We start from the raw sequence: 24785 nt of genomic DNA on the forward strand, positions 1-24785 counted from the left end.
ACCAGCCAACCAGAAACATCCACATAGGATTTCGTAAAAGCAAGAAATAAATTTTTATTGTGTTAAGTCATTGAGATTTTTAAGTTTGTTGCAGCAGTTAGTGTTACTTTAACTAATGCAGAAAGGAAGTGTTCCATGAAAAGAGAACAATGTGTGAAAGGCCTAAGAGCCAGGAAAAAAAGGTGACCACTAGGTTTTGGCTTGAGTAACTGGACAGATGGTAGATGTATTTCCTAAGATATGGAACAATGGAAGAACATCAAATTTGAAGGGATAGATCATTGCTTTACTTTGCATATGTGTACTTTGGAGGTACCTTTGAGACCTCCAAGTAGAGATTCAAGTAGACAGTGGATATACTGGTCTGCAGTTCAGAGGAGTGGTCCATATTAGAGTTACAAATTTGTGAGTCTCTCTTCATGGGCCAATGGGTATGTGAAGCCATCCCTATGGAGAGAGTACAGAGTGAGAGGAGAAAAAGGAACTAGGTATGGGCCTTGAAGGACTTTAACCTTTGATCACCTAGACTAGGGGTTGGCAAACCTTTTCTGTCAAGGGCCAGATAACAAATGTTTTAGGCTTTGTAGGCCATACAGTCTCTGTCGTTGCTACTCAACTTTGTTGTTGTAGCACAAAAACAGCATAGACGATTCATAAACAAATAAACAAATGTGGTGGCTCTTTTCCAACAAAATTTTACTTGCGGACTCTGAAATTTGAATTTTAATGTGTTATTCTTCTTTCTATTTTTCCCCAACCATTTAAAAATGTAAGAATCATTCTAAGCTTGAAGGCTGTACAAAAACCTGGGTCAGAAAGATACAGCCCATGGGCCAAATCTGGGCCCCCATTTGTTTAATAAAGTTTCATGAGAACACTGTCATGCTTACTCATTTATGTATTGCCTTTTGTGCTACAAGGGCAGAGTTGAGTAGTTGTGAAAGTATTATATTTACTATCTGGCCCTTTGAAGAAAAAGTTTGCTGAATTCTGATCTAGACTCTAGAAAAGGAGGGATGGAGGGTGAACCTACAAAGAAGCCTAATATGTATTGATAAATAACTAGATAATGGTGTTAAAAGAGGTTGCAGAGTCTCTCGTATGCAAATCAGATAGTCAAGAAGCAGTCACAACAGAATGGGGGATGGAAAATTTAATTTTGTCAGGATGCAAAACTCCATACATCTAAATCAGATGGCTAAAAAGTTGAAGAAAGTTGCCATCAAAACTGGTAGAAAGTTGAAAGATGCCTAGGGCATGTGTATCATATTTCCTATAAAAATTAAGTCCCAGCTGAAAGATATAGGCTTAGGATTATGGCTGACATAGCAAGCATAATTTGGGTATCAGGCTAGCTTGTTCCCTTTAAGGTGAGTTCAAAGCCCCTGTAAATAACTTCAGGTACCAATGACAATTTGAAATTTCTGCCCGATTTCACTGGGTCAAGTGGAAAATAACTTTGTCAAATTTATGAACTAAGTAACTATTTGTTAAAGGTTGAGTAGAAATAATTACTCTTGACACAAAAATTATTAGATTTCTGAGTGAATATTCTAAAGGTTTAAGTTCTGTTTGAAGGCAGAATTGGTTTTAAAATTTGTAATTTTAATATATTGAATGCTAATTTCAATTTCAACACAGGTAGCTCTGAGTACTCCTTGACATCAAAACATCAAAACATCAAAACATTTCCTTGACATGATCAAAACATCATTCACTCATCTAACGAACTTATTGAGCACCTATCATGTTATCAGTTGCTATTCTAGATGATATAGTTGTAAGCAAAACACAGTCTTAGCTCTCAAAAAAAATCTATATTCTGGCAGAAGACAACTGATAGTAGACAAAAAGATATATGTTAGGTGGTAACTGTCATAAAGAAAAATGTTACTTAAAATCTCAAGTGAGAATGCAGAAAAAATGGCAAGAGTGCTGCTCCCCTCACAATAAGGAAAAGCTGAGTAACGTACATCCTCACTTTTCTTCAGTCCAGCAAAGAGCTATGGTCTCAGGGCAATCAAGTGGCCTGAAATCTAAGATTAGATGGGCACCCTGAAAAAGAGATGGAACAAAGACACTGGCTCACCTGTGGCAGAATGTGGAAGGAAGAGATGGCGAGTGCCACACAAGCATTTAAGAAGAAATCAGCTAAAAAGTTTAATAAATTGCTAAAGGCCAAGTGTGGGCTAGAGCAGTGGTCCCCAACCTTTTGGGTACCAGGGACTGGTGCTCCTATGAGACTCTAATGCCTGATGATCTGAAATGGAGCTGAGGTGGTGATGCTAGTGCTGGAGAGTGGCTGCAAATACAGTGAAGCTTCACTGGCTCTCACTCGCCTGCTGCTCACCTCCTGCTGTGCAGTCCTGTTACTAACAGACCGTGGACCAGTACTAGTCCATGGCCCTGGGGCTTGGGGACCCCTATACTCTTAACTCACTAGAGTAAGAGTATAAAACTCCTGAGAGCTGCAGACACAAGGGGAATTCACAATTACTTGTGTGTGAAAGACTGGACTTGGGGAGGGAAACCTGAGAAAGCCTTCCTCCAGGTGTAGGCCTGGTGGAGAGAAGGTGCCACTGCAGAAAAGGTAAGAATCCTTGCCAACCGTTCTCTCCAGTGAACAAAAAGCTTAAGTTGCTGAGGAAGGTCAGCCAACCCTTTTGGGCCTAGGGCCTGGCATTGCGGGGGTGGGAGGGGACAGGTAGGGAAAAAATTAAAACCTGCTACTCCTGGGGTAGGGGCAGGAAACCACCCAGGCCCCACTATATCAGAGGTCTTCTACTCTTCGGAGAGGGGTAGGATCACTGAGAATGGCCCATTCTTGAGACACAGGAACCCAGGACCTACTTAAGACTAGGGTTGGACCCCCGCCACCAGACTAGCCAGCACTAAGTAATAGGCAAAAACAGTCTACTGCTGGGGAAGAAGCAAGAATGTGGAGATAAAATCCCCTCAGGTGTAGGAACCCAGGGAAGGTTGCAAGCTGAAGATAGAGCAGGAACACTGAGAAAAATGCTCTGGCACCCCAGCAAGAACCAACTATATGCTGTTTCAAAGAGATGTACTTTAAATATAAACCTATAAATAGGTTGAAATTAAAAGAACAGAAAGAGATATACCATGCCAATAGTAAGGGGAGAATGCTGTGTATCTACATAAAATCAGACAAAATAGACAAGGAGCATTAGAGGCAAAGGGTGATAGTCATAATAATAAAAGGATCAACACATCAGGTAGATATAAAAATTCTAAATGTATGTGTACCTGATAGTAGAACTTCAAAATATATGCAGCAAAAACTGACAAAACTAAAGGGAGAAAAAAACAAATCCACAATCATGACTGGAGATTTTAACACACAGCTTTCAATAACTGATAGAACAAATAGACAAAACAACAGTACCAAAAAGATTTGAGTGACACTACCAATCACACCTTAACTTAATTGATATTTTAGAACATTACCCCCCAAAATTGCAGAATACAAATTGTTTCCTAAATGCGCATGGAATGTTCATGAAGATAGAATATAGGGTGAACCAAAAACAAGTTTAAACAGATTTCAGAAGAATGAAATCCTACAGATTATGTTATCTGATCACAAAGGAATTAAATTAGAAATCATCAAATATAAGACATTCAAAGAGCCCCTAAATATGGAAATTAACTTACTTCTAAATGACCCATGGGTCAAAGAAGAAATCACAACAAAAATTTAAAATATTTTAATTGAATGAAAATAAAAACACAAATCACAATTTGTAGGACGCAGCTGAAACAGTGCTCAGAAAGAAATTTAGTTTTATATGTTTATGTTAAAAAGAAAAAAGGTCTAAATCAATATCAAAAATTAAACTACTTGGGAAACTAAAAAAAGAGGAGTAAATTAAACTCATTGTGAGTGGAAGGACACAAAGTTTTGAGCAGAAATCAATGAAATGGAAAAGAGACAAATAACAGAGAAATCCCGCAAAACCAGCAGCTAGTTTAATAACAAAAATTCAATGAAAGAGATAACTTCTAACTATTTTGGATCAATAAAATAAAAGACACAAATTACCAATTTCAAGAATGAAAGACGGATCCATCATACATCTACAGTCTACTGACTTCCTACAATGGTGAGAAGACCATTCAATGGGGAAAAAATAGTCTTTTCAATAAATGGTGTGGAGAAAACTAGAGATCCAGATACAAAAGAATGAAGTTGGACCCCTATTTCACACCATATATAAAGATTAACTCAAAATGGACCAAAAACCTAAATGTCAGAGCTAAAATTATAAAACTCTTAGAAGAAACACTTGGGGGAGTTTAGCCATACCAACTGCTTGCCTCAGAAGGAATGTAAACAGAGTACCTTAAAAGCTGCCTGCATTTCAGACTTGGGTAGGGCTCAATTACTGGGGTTTATAGAAGTTATCCCCATTAATATTGGAAAAATATTAACATAAAACAGTAAAAAAACATGTTAAGTCTGTCTCATGGGCTTTACATCTGCTGTTCCCTTAGGCTAGAATATTTTTCACTTCATTCTACCCTTAGTCTTCACCTCACTTAACTCACTGATTCAGATCTCAGCTTAAATACCACTTTCTTGAGAACCTTCCCTGATCTCAAATATTAGATTAGACACCCCCCATCAGATACTTCATAGCACTACAAATTTCTTCAAAACACTAAATATGCTTATATTGTGACTATTTGTTGGTATCAGTCTTCCCCTGTAGGTGACAAGCCCCATAAGGGTAGAGGCCCAATCTTTCTTTGCATGGCTGTATACCCAGTGCCTAGCACAGAGCCTGGCACATGGTAAGGGCTAAATAAATACCAGTGACTGAATGGACAGACTCCTGCCTTTGCTTATACTCCCTCCACTTCCACCATCCTGGTAATTCCTGAGCCCCCATACCTGTAATGCTGGGAATTGGAGGGTTGGCCTTTAGGCCAGAGCAGCTGGCATCCCACCCTCCCATCTGTGCCCTTGAGGAAATAAGTAGAAAAGCAGAGAGTCACCTTGTTGTAGGCCAGGCTAAGGTACCTCAGCTCTGGGAAGGGTGGGGCCAGTGTCTGGTTCCTGGCCTTCAGTGACTTCACAGGAAGAATCTCGAATGTGGGAGGAAGTGCACATACCTTGGTTGTCTTAGAAGGAAAAAAAAAGTCAAAGCTAAAGAGCCTTGATGAGAAAGGAGCTGAATGCTGCCACAGGCCAACAGACCTTTCCTATGGCATGTGGTGGAAAGAATGACCATCGTAAGAGATTTCTGGCTCCAAGTTTTCTGAGGTCACATGGTGAGCTAATTCTCTGGCATCCAAAGTTCCAGTTTCAAGTTCTCTGAGGCCAAAGGATAATACTGCCCCCACCTCCCACCTCTGTCTTACAGCAGCTTATCCTAAACTGGATCCTCACTTCTATATAGTTGGGCTAAAATTTCTCCAGAGGGCAAAGAGATCGGTGCTTGCATCATTAAGGGGCCTTTTTATAGTGGAAAGATGGACAGCAGGAGTGACCTGAGCCTTGAACACCTGGTCTGATGGGCTATCTCACGTCCTACAGTGGAGGCCCTTCATTTCATGAGGAAACAACAGCTAAGGCCTGAATGACTTCAGGCAGGCCTGAATGTGTCACAGTGCATCTGGGTCACTTACAGGGTCATGGCCTCTCAGCACAACCCAACTTGTCCCAGGGTCAACATGTTTGATCAAGCAAAAAATGTAAATTTCTGGATTAACCATGCCTAACTCAGTTCACTCACTGATTCCTTGAGTTAGATGGAACCAAAGGAAATTACAAGGTAAGTAATAGGCTACTGTCCCAAGCTCCATTAACTGACTGATGTATAGTTGTACTTCTTATTGTAAATGAATAAATCAAATTTTCGTTAGTTCATCAATCTTTGAGAGTTTGGGTAGCGAGCACCTACCTTGAGAGAAAAACCAGTTTTCTGGGTTGACAAAAATAAAATGACTAAACCAGTGACACCGAGGATTAGATCCCAGATAATGGTGTATTTGGCAAGGATCACTCGCTTTTTGAGGGCTCGCATTTGAGGAGTTCATGGAATTCATCCTAGTGGCAGCCTTACTTCAGCTTCATCACTTGAGGCAACGACCTCGACCTACTGAGTCACATCTGAGCACAGTGAAAGCCAGCCTGCGGGCTGTGTGAGGGCAGGGACCTGTCTGTCTAGTCCACCACTGCATCTCCACAGGCCAGCACAGCACCCGGCATGTGGTAGCTACTTGGTAAATATTGTTCAATGAATATATATGTATGTCTCTCATGGCTCCATTAGCTTATTTTTGTTTATTAAAATTAATGTTCTAACTCAAGGACACAAATATAAAACAGGCAGTTCCTACCTCTGATGTTGAAAATCCAGGGTAAGATGAGAACACAACTTCTGAAACAAAAGAGAAACAGAATAAAGGTTAGTGAGAGCACGGATTGACTCCCCTGCCCCCACGCAGAGAGGCCAGGGTCTGGGTCTGCCACCCACTGTGTACAACAGGGAGTCCTCACTGGTCCTCAGCTGCAGTGCTATCTGGGAAGAGGAGCTGGCTGTGACATCTGTCCTTTGCACTTAGAATAACATCCAAACTCCTCGGCCAGGCCTCTGAGGTCCTGCCTGACCTGGCCTACTTTTCCAATCTTATCTCACACTCCCCTGTGCCCCTCGCTCATTGTATTTCATACACACAAAATCAAAACCACATTTTGATTTTGCAACATGCAAGTTCTTTTCTAGCCTCAGACCTACTAGGCAGTTAGTATTGATCAGAAGGCAAACCAACTGTCTTAACAGTGAGAAATGTATATAAAACATACTCTGTCTGGAGATTTAAAAATAATATTTGTTATATTAGTTGAAATAGAATGTGTTAAGACACTGAATTCAGGAGAAAGACTAAGAATAACCAGCAGCATAGTAGAAAGCAAGAGGCTACGGAGTGATTTCTTTTTTGGGACCATCGGAATGAGACGAGCCAATACATAGCTGAGTTCAACCTAATAAAGCATCTGCTGGGACTAGATCCTGTGCAGGCACCACTCACCTTTGCTCTGGCTAATGAGACACCTCCACATGCTAATAATATTATTATGCTGAGAAAGGTTATGGGAAAATGAAGTAAACAATAATATGGGTGGAACACCACATGGCATAAATAACTTCTCCTGTGACAAGGGGCTAGAAAGGTTTGTGCAAAGAACAAAGTAGGAGTTAGCATGAGGATGGGCCATGGTTGCAAGTGTGGGCACTGAGAAGTAAGCCTCTGGGGAGACAGAGAGCCCCCACATTTAGAAAGATGAGCTGCAGCATAGCATACTCTGCCTGAAACCATGTCCTATCCTTTCCCCACAATCTCAAGAAGCAGCCCCAGAAATCAGAACCTACATTGTAAGGTTCTGACTGGGGATTGTTCGACAAAAAGATGGAAAATTAAGAATCTCCTAATATTTGAGTAAAAATTAACACTATGAACAAAGTCATGAAATATGACAAACAGAAGAATTAGCATCTGAAAAAAAAAAAACCATGACAGAGTTAACAAAAAGAATAAAAAATTTTAAATAGAATAATTAGTATCCTCAGAGGAATTCGAAGGGCTATTTCATTCCTAAAACAAAAGGAGGTTATAGTGGAAGAGAAGCTATTAACAATTTTGTGAATTTAAAATATCATAATCAAATAAACGAATAAATGTGCTAAATGAATGAACAGACTCAGTTGAAGAGCTAATTCATAAAAGGAAAGACTAAGCTGAGAGACTATCTCAGAATGCAATGCAAAAAGGCAAAGGAATATAAAGTACAAGAGAAAAGAGGAATAGAAGGTAGATCCAGAGCTTTCAGCATCTGATAGAATTTCAGATGGAGACAACAAAGAAAATGGAAAGGGGAAAATAAAGAAAATATCTTCAAGATGAAGAAAATCACATCTTTGATCAAAAGAATACTTAAAGTACCTAATAGAATAAGCAAAAAGAGTTGCATGTGTAGATGCATCTCAGTAAAATTTCAAAAGAATTAAAGGGATATCTTAAGAGAGTCAAGAGAGCAAAAATAGGTTTTCTACAAAGAGATGAGAATCAGATTGGCATCGGACTACTCATTGGCAACAATGGATCTAGAGGGCAATGGAGTAATATCGTCAAAGCAATGAAGAAAAATGATTTTAAAGCTAGAATTTTCTATTCAACCAAACTATCATTCAAGTATGATAACAAAATAAAGGTGATCTGGGATATTTTAGGGACTCAGAAAATCTATTACATATAAACCCTCTTTGAAAGACTCATTCAAACAGCAAAATGAAAAGCAACACAGAATAGGAAACTATCTTTCTGTGAGAAAGGGAGATACTTCTTAAATAAGAACCAAAAGGCATAAACCATAAGGTAAAATTCGATAGACTGGTTGTTATGGGCTCAATTGTGTCCTCCCCCGCAAATTCATATGTTGAAGCTCTAACCCCCAGGACCTCAGAATATGACTATATTTGGAGACAGAGCTTTTAAAGACGTAATTAAGGTTAGATGAGGTAACCACGATAGGCTCTGATCCAGTATGAACAGTTTTCCTATAAAAAAAGGTGATTAGGACACAGAAAACACAGAGGGACAACCATGTAAGGCCATAGGAAGAAGGTGGCCATCTATAAGCCAAGGAGAGAGGCCTCAGAGAAACTAAACCTGCCAACACCTTGATCTTGGACTTCTAACCTTCAGAACTCTGAGAAAATAAAGGTCTGTTCTTTAAGCCACAATTCATGTTGTTCAAGGATCAGCTATACATGAATTTCAAATCAGGCAAAACTTATCTACGGTGATAGTCATCACAATGGTGGTTATTCTTAGAGGAGGTACTAACTGGGAGGGTACCACAGAGGATGCTGGAAATGTTCTATCTTGGTGGTTAAGTGTGTGTGTGTGTGTGTGTGTGTGTGTGTGTATATATATATGTATATACATACATATATATATATATATATATATATAAATTCAAGCTCTACACCACATTTCTATATTTTTTTAATTTCTCAATTTAAAATAAATGCTTAAAAAAAAACCCAGTGTGGTAGCATAGTAATAGATAACCAAATCAGTGGAGCAGAATATATAATCCAGAAATATACTCATTTATTAAAGGGATTTTGATTTATGATAAAGGTGACATTTCTTTCCTTTTCTGCCTCTGAATGTTGCCAACTGGCTGTGATTCTTGGCACTGTGGTGGCCATCTTGAGACCTCAGTGGGAACCAGCCTACAAGGATAGACGGGCGGGCCAAGGATGGCAGAAAAGAGGATGGGAAGAACCTGAGTCCCTTGAGAACATCAATGCACCTCAGAATTAACCATCTCTGGAAAAGGAAAGCCTTACCTCTGAGTTTCTTATTACTTGAGATTTTTAAAATCAACTTTTAATTGGATTTTAGAAGTATCTTAACAGAACCAGTTAGGAAACCACTGAAATAATTCATGTGAGACTTCTACCTTCCCAGGCCCAGCAGCTTCAGTGCAGCAGCTAACCAGGGAGCCACAGACTTTCAGAATAAACTCTCGGAAGTTTACTCCTACCGTGGGGCTAGAGTCTCTGGAACAAGGGTCATCACTCACCTGTCCGGTCCACATCCTTTTTCATGGGCAGTACGGTATAATCCGGTTGCTCATTTGAGTTTTCAAACATCCACGACTTAGGCTGCAGCATGGATTGGGACCCTTTGCGAGGACTCTCCCTGCCTCCAACCCAATCCCCCGACCCGTCTCTGAGCTGAACTTGCTGCAGGTATGGGATCCGGAAAATCTTGTTTTGGTCCAGGCTTAACTTCTTCAGTCTTCAGTTAAGGAAAGTGAATACAGAATGACAGCAATAATTATACTTCAGAGACATTTACCAAGCAACTTTAAGAAGGTACATGGAATCAGTCCTGGACACTTACTCCTCTTGTGTGACCTTAAGCCAGTGACTTACTCTTTCTGGGCTTCAATATCCCCATCTCTAAATTGGGACTCATATTTATTAACTTTTCAAGGTTCTTGTGAAGATTAAATGAGACAATGTAAATGGCCTGGCGCAAAGCGGTGGTCAGTAAATGGTAGCTAAATCCAGAGTAAATTTTTCAGGGATCTAAAGCTTAACCATTTAAGTGACAGCATAATTATTAGGTCAACCAAATAGCAGTTAAACTTATCTTTCTGGTTCTTTTTTTTTCCTGTCTCCTCCCCCAAGGTCAGGATCCTGTCTCCTCCTATCCTCCTTTCTCTTTGCTGCTTCTAATCCAGTCACATAATCAGAAATGTTCTTACTGATGCCCCACTTTTATGGCTGAGTTAAAGCTCAAGAGGGGAGAAATGACTTACCCATGGCCACAAAGCAGAGAAAAGTGGTGGAGCTGGAATTTACACCCAAGCCTTTTGGCTTTCAGAGAAGCACTCAAGGTGTGAACAAGGCTGGGGGTTATAGAGGGCCCTGCAGAGAGAGGCTTGTGGCTTTACCTCCTGAGCCCGGCCAGGCTGGCAAAGCAATTGGGGTTGGAAAGTTTGTTGTCATCCAGCATCAGTGTCTCCAGTGCTGGGAACCTCAGGATGTACCTCTTGCTTGTCAGCGATGTTGCAGATGCCTCCCTGTGAGTACAAAGATAATGTGCAAGGGCGGGGGCTAAGCTCCACCATTCCCAGGAAGAAATGGAGGATAAGGAATCAATCAAGAAGTCTAACCAGCTTGGGAGCTTCTCTAGTGCCCAAGAGAAGTTCTTGCAGATAGGGACCAGAAGGGGTCCCTGAATGACCCCTTCCCCAACCACACTCACACATGCAGTCTTCTGTGTGGAGAAAGGTTATACATATTCACTGATGGACTCAGCGAGACTGGGCTGGGGCAGGATGCAGTGGGCATTAGCAGTGCTCATAGAAAACTCTGCAGTGAATGAGGCATGACTGAGTTGGGGGGAAGCATTCTATAGGAAGAATACTGTACATTTTTGAGTCACAGCAGACACTGGGTGTGCTGTATCATCCCAGGGATTGGTAACCATAGGAACACCAGGAGACAATGCCCTTGGCATGGACCACAGCTTTGCCACTGAGTGGAGGAAGAAAAGTTGGCTGCAGTGAGGCTCTTCTCTGAAGTGACTTCATAAAATGCACACATCAGTAAAGAATTGAGAAATCTCTTTTTAAACTCAAACTTTGAGGATTCCCAGAAACACCCAAGAGTAGGATTTAACAGGCTGAGGTCCTGTGTACACTGGTAGGGCAGGAAGTCGTGGCATTTTAGGTAACTCCATTAACGTGACCTCATTTTTGCCCCTAGGTGGATGAGGCCTAGGTAATTCTTTTTAAGTACACAAAGGCAAATAACTTAAATTATGTTTTCATTCCTCCTTCCAATTCCATCCCCTCCGTACCTTCAAATAAACACACACATAGATATCCAGTCACAAATACATCTAGATACATATTAACTGCAAACAAGAGGAAAGGAAAGAAACATTTCCTCAAAGCCTTCTAAATTACTGGCATTGTGTTAGGTGTTTTGTATATGTCATCTCAGAACAGCACTGAGGAGGACAGGTGTTATCTCTTTTTCAGATGAGGAAACTCAAACTCAGAGTGACTTGCCTGAAGTCTCATAGCTAGACAGTCGTAGAGCTCAAACTTGACTCAAAACCCCAGGCCCTTTTCTGCAGCTCCCACCTCTCACATCACATCTTCAAGCCCCATGTGTATTAAAGGGTTGGGTAAAGAGATGGAAGAGTAACTGTTACCTGGGCCAGAGAGAGCTTGATGAAGATAGGCAGTGAGTTCAAAAGTCGAAAAGGACTGTAACAGTACATCTAAAGTCAGGAATATTTGAAAGATGAATTTAGACAGGGAATATAGTCATTCATTCATCCAATCATACTTATGAATTTAACAGACATTTATGAAGCTAGGTACTGGGAATACAAGGAGAAAAAGAACAAACCCCTCCCCATAAAGTGCTTACAGTCTTGTGGAGGAGGTAGACACACTGCACATAGTGGGACAAATGCTGTAACAGAGGCAGGTGCAAAGCTTGGTGGGAGTCACACACTCTGGTGGGGAAGACCCAGGGAAGGCGAAGTTTAAGCTAAACCATGAAGAATGGAGAGGGAATTTACTGTGCTCTTAACCACAATGAGAGAAGGAAAGGAAAAAGGAGAAAAATTATTTCATTGTGACTGAAGCTGTGCTATATTTAGAAGCTCTGGGCAATCATGTTTCCCATCATGGGGCCCAGCGAGACATGGGCAGCTTACCTGCAAAGAAAAATGAGGCAAGTCACAGAGAGGATCGGCTGTGAAAGCTGAGACAGAACTTCTGGGCTCTTCCATAATACTCAAGACCTACATTCAATATATCCCTAAGGCATGGCTATGAGATTCCCTAATATTCTTCTAGTAAATGTTCTCCTTTTTGTTACTCTAATACTGATGAACTTCTGTAGATTATAACCATGGCAGTTCTGACTAAAAAAGGCAAAGGTCAGATATGGTTTCAGAAAGAGCCCTCTCCGTGTGTGTGTGGAGGGGGGAACAGGCTTGACGTCTAAAGACTAGAGACACTCAACAGAGAAAGAAAGACACCTTTGTTCATAGTATTTCAAAGTCACAGATGACTCCCCTTCCTGAAAGGACCAGCTTTCATACACTGAATTTTTAATTTCTACCTGAGAGCAATTACAGGAGGGTGCACAGCAGCTATGTTGATTTATAATTAATTGGCCAATCTTTATTCTAGTGAAATACGAAACAACTAAGAAATAAGCCTTCAAAAAAATTCCTCCTATACTGATTCTGTCCTGTCTCTTGTGACAAGTTCCAGTGCTTTGCCTTTTAAAAGTTTCATCCTAATTATAACATAGAAAAGTTTTATTTTGTCTCCAGAACAAAAGTCTTAAAATAGGGAGCAGTCAATAGGTGAGCAGGAGGACAAGATGTGAGGTGTAAGAAGAAAGCCTCAGGCTCTCCTACTGAGCCCTTCCTGTGACAATTTTGAGAGGAAAGCTCTTTGAAGTGGCGGGAGTCTCAATAGTAGAGAGGCTGAAGTTTCCAGCTGTTCGGTGTTGCTATTTTTTTATGCCTTTTCTCGGCAAAAGGAATTAATACCATTTAAAATCTGATAGATTTATCTTGATTATGTTTTTAGAAGCTAAGAGTATGACCCCATGGTTGTATTCAGAAATGGAAAATCCATGTGTCATATTAGAAGAAGCATGGGAATGGGGATCAGGAGCCTTGGGCTCTGGTTTTGGGACTGCTGCTGCTTTGCTTGCTGAGTCAGTTCTAGCTGGTGTTGAGTGTCTCTGGGCTCGGTCAATAGGCCCAGGAACTATAAATAGTTCTTCTATCTATATGATGAAAGGGGATTTCTTTTACTTTACATTGTAAGACTTTGGCTAAAAATATTGTTCAACAGACTGAACCAGGGGCTGCAGCAAACAAGATGAAATTTAGTAAGCTCTAGTGTCTGTGCAAATGTCAGATCAGCCTCTGTGATAAGACAAAAACCCCACCATGCTAGACATAGGATGAAGGAGACATGGATTAACAGATTACTTGCATAAAAGAGGATTTAGGATGTGGCTGCTAAAAAGCTAGTGCTCTTTTAGGTGGTGTCAGGAAGACAGTGATTAGAAAAAAAGGAGGTAACAGTCCCCCTCTCCTCAGTGCTGGTCAAGCCTGAGAAATATGATTCCCCTCACTCGCCCAGACAGAATAGTGCAATCTATCCAGAAATGGAGAGGTGAATAGTTCAGAATAGATGAGGTATATTGTGAAAAAAATGGAAAAATGTCAAGAGGAGGATGGAGAAGTAGGCAGAGTCAGGTCATAAAAAGGCTTGTGATCAATGTTAATGGAGTTTATCTTTAGAACACTGGGGAGCTGCTGAAGGACTCTAAGCAAGGCGGTGGTAGAACCAGATGTGCATTTTAGAAACATCACTCTGATGGTAATGAGGATGGTAGAAGAGGTTAAGAAACTGGAGACTGAGACCAAACAGGGGGATAACAGAAATGGGCAAGTATGAGAAAAATTTAGGAAGTATAATTCACAGTATCTGGTGATTCAATGGACAGGTAGGTTGGGGAGGGAAGAATTCAGGTTGATGCCCAGGTTTCTAGCCTGGACAACTGCACAGTGGATGGAGAACAGTACCCACCTGGGGCCAGGGACACAGGAGGAGGAGATTTTGGCATGGGCATATGAGTGATAAGTTTGGTATAAGCAAGATATAAGGGTTTATAGCTCAGAAGATTAAAATTAAGGTAGAGAAGTGACTAAGACTTGGGAACGGTTGAGGCCACTAAGGAATATAAAGAGTAAGAAACACAGTGGGTTGAGAGGGCAACAGGGGACTGCCAACATTTAAGAGGCTGGCAGAAGAAGAAGGATCTATATTGAGTGTGTACAGATGAGTGGGAAGAAAATGACAGTAATATTCGTCTGGAGCCTCACAGCTTTCAAAGCACAATTATTTCAATTGATATTCTGATATAAATAGGAGTACATTTATTTTCCCTATCTTATATGTAAGAAAATAGAAGTATAGAGTGGTGGAGACTTGCTTTACTTTATGCAACAAGACTTTCCACTGAAAACAACTAGAATAATGAATAAAATATAAAATAAAAAAAAAAGTCTATCATTTAAAAACATTTAGGAGATGTGAAGAGAGTAAGGAAGTAGTATGCCAATATCTAAAAATCCAGAGATAGAAACTAAGCACAAGAAGCCATTTTTGCCACAAGGACATTTGCTGATCTGGTTGAAATAGAAGGAGGGGCATATAATTGGAGACCCCCTTCCTGAATCTAGGATCCTAAAAAGATACACCCCCAGGAGAAAATGAACCAGAATGACACCCATTCCCCTTATCCCACAGCCAGGCAAAGAGTGCCTTAGACTGAACAGAGAAGGGGAATGGGGAGGGCAGACTGGTCTTCTCACAAAACCGTAGTACAAATTTATATCATCAGAGTGATTCAGAAAATATCCAGCTAGTTTAGTTTAATTTAAAAAGGTTCCATACTGAGTGCCCCTAGGCACCTGGCCAAAATAAATGGAAAGGTTTATGGTACTGCAGACTAAATACTGTGGCCAACTCTCCCCTGAGTATAAATTAGAAAATCCAGACAAAATACATATATCAAAAACAATCTTCTCTGAGACATCTGGGAACTAACCAGCTGTGAAAATTTAGGGGTAGGGGGCTGAGATTTGGAAAAAGAAATGCAAAGGAAAAAGAAATGCAATATTTGGGGCCACTTTTTCCCTAGGGCTGTGTGCTGACTCTAGAAGTAGCAGAGAAAGCCTCATAACCAAAACAAAGGGTCTAGGAATTAATAAACAAAAATGAGAGCAGCTCCTCTTACAATTATACCTAACAATCTACTTGCAACATTTTTGCTTCTCATTCCTGCAACTTTGAGCTCTACTGAGTTAGAGGTCTTTGTTTCCTAAGAAGCAATTCTTTTACAGGGGACAGAAGAATAGTTTCACTTAACTGGAAGTTGAGTTTGCTACTGGCCAATTGGGTTCCTCATCCCACTGAACCAATAGGCAGGAAAAAAAGGGTATAGTATATTGGCTAGATGATTGATACTGATTATCAAAAGTAGATATGACCAATCACAGGCAGGGAATGTGACTAGCCAGAAACCTGTGTCTCTCCTAAGAGCACAGAGGAATGTGGGACACCTGTCTGAGGCCTCCCCATCCTTCAGGGCCCTGCTTTCACAGGTTCCTTTTCTGGGAGCTTCAGCAGGTGGCGTTCTCCCTGCTTTGAGCACTCACACCCTGTCTTTATGGAACTTCTGAGCTGCTTTGGACTATTTCCTTGGATACTTGTATCCAGACAAAGGTTCAAGAGGGAACTCATGGGATTGACTCTGGGATGTAGAACTTACTGCTCTGCGACAGCCAAATTCGGTGGCAGGGAGGTGAGCCCATTGCCTGTGAGAAGCAGGACTCGGAGGTGTGGCAGAATCCCCAGATCACGGATGGCCTCCCCAGTCAGGCGGTTGAAGGAAAGGTCCAGAAACTATGATGTGGAGATAAAAGGTGGGGTAATAGAATCACTGTGTGTGGCAATGATGTTCATGCATGAGGTAGGAGCTAGCTACTTTTATTTTTAACCTTCTGGGTTGGGGCTAGTGGGGTCGGAGGGCGTCACACAGAGGCTAAAACCCTACTGACTCTCTGGATTAACATTTAAGGTCTATTAGGGTCAGTTCCCAATCTATTTGCCAGCCTTACCTCCCACTGCAAACCACTATTTATCCTTTGGTGCTGGCCATGATGACTCCACCCCATTCCTGGTCTTGCCCTACCTACAGATCTTTGCTTGAGCTTTTCACTCCACCAGGAATGACCTTTCTCCATGTATCTCAATCTAAGCCCCAAAAGACCAGCTCAAAAGCTGCTTCCTTATAAAACTTATCCTAACTCTGCAGCCAGATGGAATCTCTTCCTCCTCTGACTTTGAGTGCTTTATTTAGACTGCTCTGGGGGTCTTTCTCAGTTAGTTGGACAGGTATCTGTAATAGCCAAATATATGTCTGAGGAATAGGAATACTGGCACATGGATGTGCCTCACAGAGTCTCTCTCCCTCCCTCCTTCCTTCCTGTTCCCCTGTCCCCCACCACAGCCCACCCCCCACCCCCCCACTGGCAACACCAGGTTAAGTGAGGACTGTGTGAGAAATAGCTGACCACTGATGTCTGCAGATTAAATAATTTAAGTTAACAAGTCTCTGGGGTCAACCCCAAGGTTCATGACATGCAGACATTCTGCTGAGGTTTGAATCGAAAACATTGCCACTATAAGGCCAACACGTGGGGGAGAGTCCATTATTTGGTGAGTGTGCCTGCACACCTTGCTCCAGCTCTGTTGTTCTCTACTTTCCAAGTACTCAGATTCTCAGATAGTTACAAAAGCTCTGTTTCTTTTTGAAAAGTAGTACTAAAGTTTTCATGGAAGTTGGAGAGGTGAATAACCTGAAGTATGAGAACATGCATAGAAAATCCATGACTATGGGAAATTTAATTTAGGAGAAAGCCAAGATTGCAAACAGATTTTTCTGTATTTTCTAACCTGTGGTTTGGAGAACAGCTGTGGGTGCTGCAGAACTCATAGGAGCCCTGTTTTATTTCACACTCACCTCTGGGCCTATGGACTCGGTCTATAGCCTGCCTCATCCAAGCCTGCTGGAACCAATCTGGCTCACTTAGATCAGGATGAGTCTCTGAAATCAGTCCACAATGCTGCTAGTTTAGCTGGTCCAATCTGTTGTGCCCAGCACTTAGCCTGCATGGCTCCCAAACCCCAACTGGATCCAGATCTCCCCTCAAACTCTTCCTTCCTATAATACTGTTTAAACTCACTTTTCTGTATAGACTTCTTTGGCATTTATTTTCCAGGACCTCACAGCACAGCCATAGGTATAATATATCCTCATCTATTTGCCGCTGCCACCACCACCACCACCAACTCTACCACCTTTTCCAGAAGACTGCCCTGAAGCAACGGTCTGGCTGTAAAGGCCCAGACAGCCCCTTCCCAACAGTTATGAGCAGCAGAGAGAGACCTCGACATCTATTCCTTCCAAGGAAACAGGTGGGCACCAAAAACTCCCTACCTCCAACTTACTTCCAAGAACTTAAAGTCTCCATATTCCACGTAGACTGTTTTGATGCCATTAAATGCGAGTTCCAGTTCCTTTAAGGCTGGAAACGTGTGAAATGCCTCTGTAGGGGGAGAAGAAAGAGAGAATCTGCAGCTTGTGAAAGACTTGAGAAAGATATTAAGTGGTCATTTAATGGGTTCCCAATGGGTTAGGCCAGGCACTGTGTAAGGTGTTTTACATACATGGCTTCTAAATTTCTAACAACCCTGAAAAATAGGAATTGCTACTTCCATTCTGGTGCTGAGGAATCTCAAGTTCGGCTAGGCTAAGTGATTTGCTAGAAATGGAATTGCTTGTAAGTGAAAGGGCAAAAAATTGAATCTAAGTCTAATACCAAAGCCTATCTAAAAATTTATAATAAAGTGTAACAATATAATAAAAATAACTTCTGATTATAAAAGTGAAACATGCCCCCAAGTTTTTTAAAAACCACAAAAATAATAGTTCCCTTTGATCTCAAGACCCAGAGATAACTATGGCAAGTTTCACGTATATACTCCAGACTTTTTCTCATGCATATACTGAAACATACATGCTTTTTACAAAAATCAAATCATACCATCCACATTATACTGTGACTTGTTTTCGCTAACAATATGACTTAAAGATTGTTCCATGTCAAACATATAGATCTGCATAATGTCTGAATTACGTTCTATAATACATACTCTGGTTTATTGAACCATTTCCTTATTGATAGCTTTTAGTCTCTCTGGATAAAGGTAAGAACACTTTTCCCCTTCTGCATGAGAACTGGATCTTGGGTTAACTTTCTAGCCCTGTTCCCCTGGTAACCTGGAACAAAAGGTATGGTAACTATGTTACTAAGCAATATTGCTGTGGTAAAAATGACCTGAGATTAGTAAACTACACCTGGACTAGAAGAAACTATAACTGAACAATAGACATCTGAAGGAGGCACTGTAACCTTGGGCTTCCCTGTGTGTGGTGACTCTTATAATTGGACAGGTCCTTTGCTGGAACTCTAGGAGCTATGTCTACGGAGTGGTACAATGGCTCTTTGCTCCTGTGGGGAATGAGGTTTCTAAGCCAGAGTGGCTCCTGCATCTACCCAATGAGAATCTCGCTGTCTTGGACCTGAGCTGGGAGCCACAGAGAATGATGCATGGACAGCTGCATGGACTGCTACACTAACTGCTACGAGGACTTCACTAAAGATGAACTGCTGATGCTGTGTGGCTGGCATACTGTGTGGAATTGCTTGGAGCCTTCTAAGTGAACCTGGTGTCAAGTATGGCCTGTGGAGATCTTGTTAATCAAAATGTGCAGTAGAGCCTAATAAAAAGACTGCTTCGTAGATATTTCAGGATGTTTCCAATGAATATCCTTGTACGAGTGTGTTTCTGTACAATAAATTCCTGGAAGTGGAGTAACTAGATTAAAGGCAATGACTATTTTAAAAGACACTGTCAAATTGCCTTCCGAAGGTGTTGCTTTAATTTATTACATTTCCGTCAGTTGAATATGAGAGTAGTATCCATTTCCCTACCAATACCAATTGTCATCACTCCTCATTTGGGCCAATATTTGATAGGCAGAAAATACTATATTAATGTTGTTTTAATTATTAGTGAGGTTGAGCATCTTTTCAAATGCCTGATGGCCTTTGTATTTCAAGCCTATGTTCCTGACAGACTACACTGTTTCCTCAAGGGCAGGGACTTCGTCCCATGCTTCTTTAATAAAAACCCTCAAACTCAATGCATTCAAACTAAACTTATCTCATTTCTCCCCAAACCTGCCTCTCCTCTCAGCGAATCCCGTTGGTGGTTGGTTCTTCCCTTTCTCTATATGCCCACAAGGTACCAAGTCCTGCTATTTCTACCTCCTCCTAAATTTCTTTTATTCCCTTTCACTCCTACTGCCATAACCCTGATTCAGGCCTCATCTTCCCTCTCCTGGAAAAATAAAACCATCTCCCAGATTTCCTGGTCTCCATCTTCTTTTTTCTCTTATAATCTACCCTCTTCAGAGCCAACACTGAGCCTCTGTATTTAAAAGCTTTCCAAGTCTCTCTTTGCCTGCAGAATAAAGTCCCTGTCACTCAGGGCCCTTGATAATCTAGTCCCTGCCAAACTTTCTAGTCTCCATTCTCTACTACCTGCATCCCTTGCAAGCATACAAAACTTCTTCAGCGATCCTGATCAGGCACTGCCGTTCCGCATCTGCTCTGTCAACCTGAAATGCCTCCTTGCCTTCTAATTCCTAAGTCTCTTATTCATTTTTTAGGTCTCAGCTTAGGTGCTCCTCTTCTCAGAAGTTTCTCCTGACCCTCTGGTCCAAGTTGATGTTCCACTTATACGCTTGCATAGCATTTTCTGATTTCCTCAATCATCGCACTTAATGTATTCTGCTATAATTCTGTCAGAGCCGTCTCTCCCACCAAACTATGACTCACCAGAACAGGAACTAGATGCATTCATTTCTAGAAGCCAAGCATTCACATAGTCCTGACACCCAGCAGGGGTCGCTGTAGATTTGCTGAATAAACAAGAAGGCTTCGTGCTCTAATAGGAACTCTTATGGCTTAAAAACATCTTTATATACCTATCTCATCTGACCTACCAGGCATCCTGCCTTGAAGAAGAATAAAGGACGGGAATTATCTCCATTTACAGATAGAGTAGCAGCAGCTCACAGAGAAATGTTCTAAATAGATGATGCCCACTCTGGGCTGGAATCCAGGTCTGTGTGTTCTCCAGCACCTAGCTTATTGCACTCCAACAGAGATGTGTGGCCAGTCGTGCATGGACTGACAGGCAAGTTCTAACATGAGTGACTAGCTATGCCACTCAAGAGGCAGAAGATGGTTTCTAGGAAGAAAATACTCACCTAGAGGCAGTAGGTTTTCTGAGGCATTGATGTAAATCACGGAATGAAAATGCTTGAAGTCCTTTTCCTTAGCCTGTGAGAAGGCATTTCAAAAAATGTTCAGAAAAGTATAGTAAATGATACTCTGAAGACCTGGGTAACCACCTTCTAGCTTTAAAAAGTCTGAGTGTTTTGCTGTCTTTGCTTCAAATTTCTTTAAAAAACAAAACATTTCAGAGAGTTGACCGCCCCCATATCCTTCTCTAATCACATTCTCCTCCCTCTCTCCCATAGATAAGAGCTATCCTAAATTGGTGATTATCATTCCTATAACCGTTTTATATTTGTATTACAAATATGTATGTCAATAAACCATATATAGTATTATTTACATATTTTAAATCTTTATATTAAATGCAATCATATTGCAGATATTATTTTAAGTCTTTCTCATTAACACTGTTTTTAGATTTACTTGTGTTGATACCCATCGTTTTTTTGAGATTTACTTATGTTGACATTTGTAGTTCTAGTTCATTCGTTTTCAGTGCTGTGTAGTACTATACAAACAATCTCTCTTCATATGCCATGGAAGGCCTACAAATCAAAAATATATGCCATAATATCCTATATATACATTGGTTAATGATGGACCACAAATTTGGCTCCAAGTTACCTGTTAACCAATGCAACGAAAGAAATATGACTCATTACATGAGTCACAGTGTCTGTAAGTTAAGAACAAGCCTACAGGTTGGGAGAATCACTACCACTTGTGGCATTAAACTTGATGGAAATTTCTTCTGTAGGCTCTTTTGATGAGACTGTGTCACACAATGAATCATATCCCAACAAAATTTTATGCCAAATTCAAACCCATTTCCATAAAGCTATTTTCTTTAATTCACCTCACACGGAACAATGGACATACAAAACTCAGAGCAAAAGATTGTGTCTAAATGTTGTTTCCACCCAACGAGTCCTTGTGTGACCCTCCCCCTCCCTTGTGACCAGATTCCCATTCCCCAAGGACTCTAGAAGTCCAATGACAAACAGCCAGGAGCCACCTCAGATCTGGCTCACCCTAATCACATCTCTGCTGGTTGGCCTTACCTTGGACAACTTCAGACCACTCACGTTAATGTTGCACAGGTCTGATGGCTTCCTCACATGGTGGTGCTTCAGCTGGAACACAGTGCAGAGTGTCAGCTCTCAAGCAAAGTTTATATAATTGGCAAAGACAATAAATGACTCCCTATTGAGGAAGGTGGCCTGTCTGCTATAGTGGAAAGAGCATGGCTTTGGAGTTGCTTAGAACAGAGCTGCCATCTCAGCAATTCCACCTCTCAGTTTCCCATCTGTAAGATGGGGAAAGTCACACTGACTTTATGGGATTCAGGACTCCTATGTTTCTTCTGTCTTTTCTGGGCCCCACATCCCCTTCCTGGTGCTTAAAATGTCTGTATTTCTGTATTGGTGCTTTACCAATCTCATACATTTGTCATAATTTGTTCATTTGTTCATTCATTCATTCATCCACTTATTCATTCACCAAATATTTACTAAGCACTACTTTGGGCCATGTATTATGCTAAGTAAATCAACTCTGTTCTACTCCTAACTAAACCCTTTCACATTAGTATGATTATTTTTCTTCTTAAATGAGAAAACAAGATTAAGAGAGATAAAGTACCTTGCCTAGGTCCTACAGCTAGTGACAGACCTATGACTTGAACTCAAATCTATAATCACTAAACTGTTTTGTTTTTTTTTTTTCATTTTTCCTATGATGATATTGGTTAACAAAATCCAGTAAGTTTCAGGTGTACGGCATATATATACACATATACATATGTGTGTGTGTGTGTGTGTGTGTGTATTGCATTGTGTCCCCACCACCCATAGATTTCTTTCTGACATCACATATTTGACCCCTTTTACCCCATCTACCTCCCCCCTCCCCCTCTTCCTCTTCCCTCTGGTAACTACTAGTCAACTGTTCATGTCCATGAGTCTCTGTTTGTTTGTCCTGTTAGTTTGTTGTTTTTAGGTTTAGATCCCCCATATAAGTGATATCATGTGGTTTTCAACTCTTTCTGTCTGGCTTATTTCACTTAGCATGATTATTTCAAGGTCCATCCATGCTGTTGCAAATGGCAATATTTCATCTCTTCTTATGTCTAAGTAATATTCCATTGTATATATGTACCACAGCTTCTTTATCCAATCATCTATTTTAGGACACTTTGGTTGCTTCCATGTCCTGGCTACTGTGAATAATGCTGCTATGAACATCAGTGTGCAAAATCTATGTTTTTTTTGACTACCATATGTTGCCTTCATAATTAAAATTTGGAAGAAAATCTCAGCTTTGGAGCTTATATTTCTGTTTAACCAAACCTCATTATTTTTTTTCTGTTAATCATTTATGGTATCTACTATGTTTAGACATGGAACTAGGCATTGGGAAAATAATGGAGAAAAAGCAGAAATATTCCATGCCTTCATAGAACTTACAATCGCATGGAAGCCAAGTAGCAAGCAAGTACTTATAAAATGATAAATATTTTAAAGGAGAAATTCAAGATGCTAAGGAAGACAATAACAGGCGGTCCTAATCTCAGTCTGGAAGTGAGAAAATATTTATCTGAAGAAGTAATATTTTAGCTGAGACCTAAGAGCTAAGTAGGACTTGGTCCCATGAAAGTGGGTGGCAGGGTTTGTGCAAGCTATCAAGGCAGAAAAAAGCAAGGTGCTTCTGAGAGGATGAAAAACAAGATAAGGCTAGGAAGGCAGTCATTAGATCATTTGGGCCCATGCTAGCTCTGTAAAGGAGTATGGATGTTATCCTACAGTCAATGGAAAGTTGCCAGTGTTTTTTTGGCCAAGGGCTGATAGCAATTTTATAAAAATTGCTATGTCTGATACACAAAGAAAGAATGAGAAGACAAGTGTGGAAGGGAAGAGACCAATATGCCAGACATTGTTAATTACCTTCCCTAGAGGTACTTCTCTACTTCTTCCCTGTTAAAGAACCCCAATGTTATTCACATTTCTCTGAGTGGCTATGTCTTTAAGACCCAGCTCTAAGTGATAAGTCTTGACTTGTCTAAACTAATCATGGAGGTCACATTCACCTCGAAATGGCTGTTGGAGCATGTGATCTAGGTCTGGCCAATGAAACACTGGCTGCTGGGGATGAGAGGCCAGTTCTGGGAAGCTTTTTTTACTTTTAAAAATAAGACAGGGACAATCATTTTTCTACCTTTGGATGTTAGCCTTTATATGTGATGACCAGAGTTGCTACAGCTATTTTGGAATCATGAAGGCAATAAGCCCGAGAGGACAAGTTAACATGCTGAGGTTATAAGAGCAGAAAGATGGAGGAACCTGGGTCTTGGAAGAGGTCATTAAACCAGTAAATTAACCTACCGTGAAATAACAATGCCTCTAGCTTCTTTTTATGTAAAATAAAGGCATCCTAGTTGGTTCAAACTAGTTAGAAAAGTACTGAATTAGTTCAAATAAAGATGACGGTAACTCAGATTAGGACGGTGGCAGTATAGATGAGGAAAATAATACAGATTTGACAACTATTTAATAAAAGCGCAGGGCTTGGTAATGGTGCGGGCGGGAGCAGTAAGGGAGAGGCAAATGACAAGGATAACCCCAGGTTACTGGCTTGGTGACTGGGTAGATAATAGGGCCATCATAGAGACAGTATAGTAAATACTAGAAAAGAGGTACTTGGGACTTGGAGTAAGGGGTTTGGTGCAGTAGGTCAATATGAGGTACCAGTGAAATATTCAAGTGGAACTACCTAATAGGTGGGTAGGTATCCCATTACTCTGAAAAACATCCTTGTTGCTTCTGCTATCCAAGTGGCACCATGAATAACAAGCCATCTCAATGTGGGAATATAAATGTTGCTGGAAACAAAGGGGAAAAACACTATGGGAAGTGTTTCTGCCCTTCATCCGTACTATTGTTTCAGTCCTCCTCACCCATAGTGAGAAGTGAACATAATCATGATGAAAGAAATTCCATAGAACTCTGCAAAAAGCTTACACCTCATCAGTTGAGATAAGATGCAACCAGCTGCCTCCTCAAAGCTTTCTTTCAACATCTGATCTGTGCAGAAATCCATCTCTTGAAAACCAATAGTGAGCATGGGAATGAAATAGGCTGTCAGAGAGTTCTTCATAGGGAGCTGTGAGAACTGGACTGCACATTAATATT

At 40.8% G+C, this 24785-nt stretch overlaps 1 protein-coding gene across 5 annotated transcripts in view; it reads right to left on the reverse strand.

The window, feature by feature from the left end:
* Positions 1-24785, reverse strand: part of XRRA1 (X-ray radiation resistance associated 1) — a 50874-nt gene that overhangs the window by 11625 nt on the left and 14464 nt on the right. For 4 of the 5 annotated variants that reach the window (XM_025042549.1, XM_015600499.2, XM_015600500.2 and 1 more), the window contains exons 5-12: positions 21660-21731; positions 20568-20640; positions 17678-17775; positions 15936-16069; positions 10502-10630; positions 9623-9840; positions 6367-6407; positions 5020-5145 (exon numbers count right to left, since the gene is read on the reverse strand). In XM_025042549.1, coding sequence (XP_024898317.1) covers positions 5020-5145; positions 6367-6407; positions 9623-9840; positions 10502-10630; positions 15936-16069; positions 17678-17775; positions 20568-20640; positions 21660-21731 — 891 coding nt within the window. The remainder of the gene's footprint in view (positions 1-5019; positions 5146-6366; positions 6408-9622; positions 9841-10501; positions 10631-15935; positions 16070-17677; positions 17776-20567; positions 20641-21659; positions 21732-24785) is intronic. The other variant, XM_015600501.2, reaches the window with a different exon arrangement.

Source organism: Pteropus alecto, unplaced genomic scaffold (genome assembly GCF_000325575.1).
Source record: "Pteropus alecto unplaced genomic scaffold, ASM32557v1 scaffold7, whole genome shotgun sequence".
NCBI classification, from domain to species: domain Eukaryota; kingdom Metazoa; phylum Chordata; class Mammalia; order Chiroptera; family Pteropodidae; genus Pteropus; species Pteropus alecto.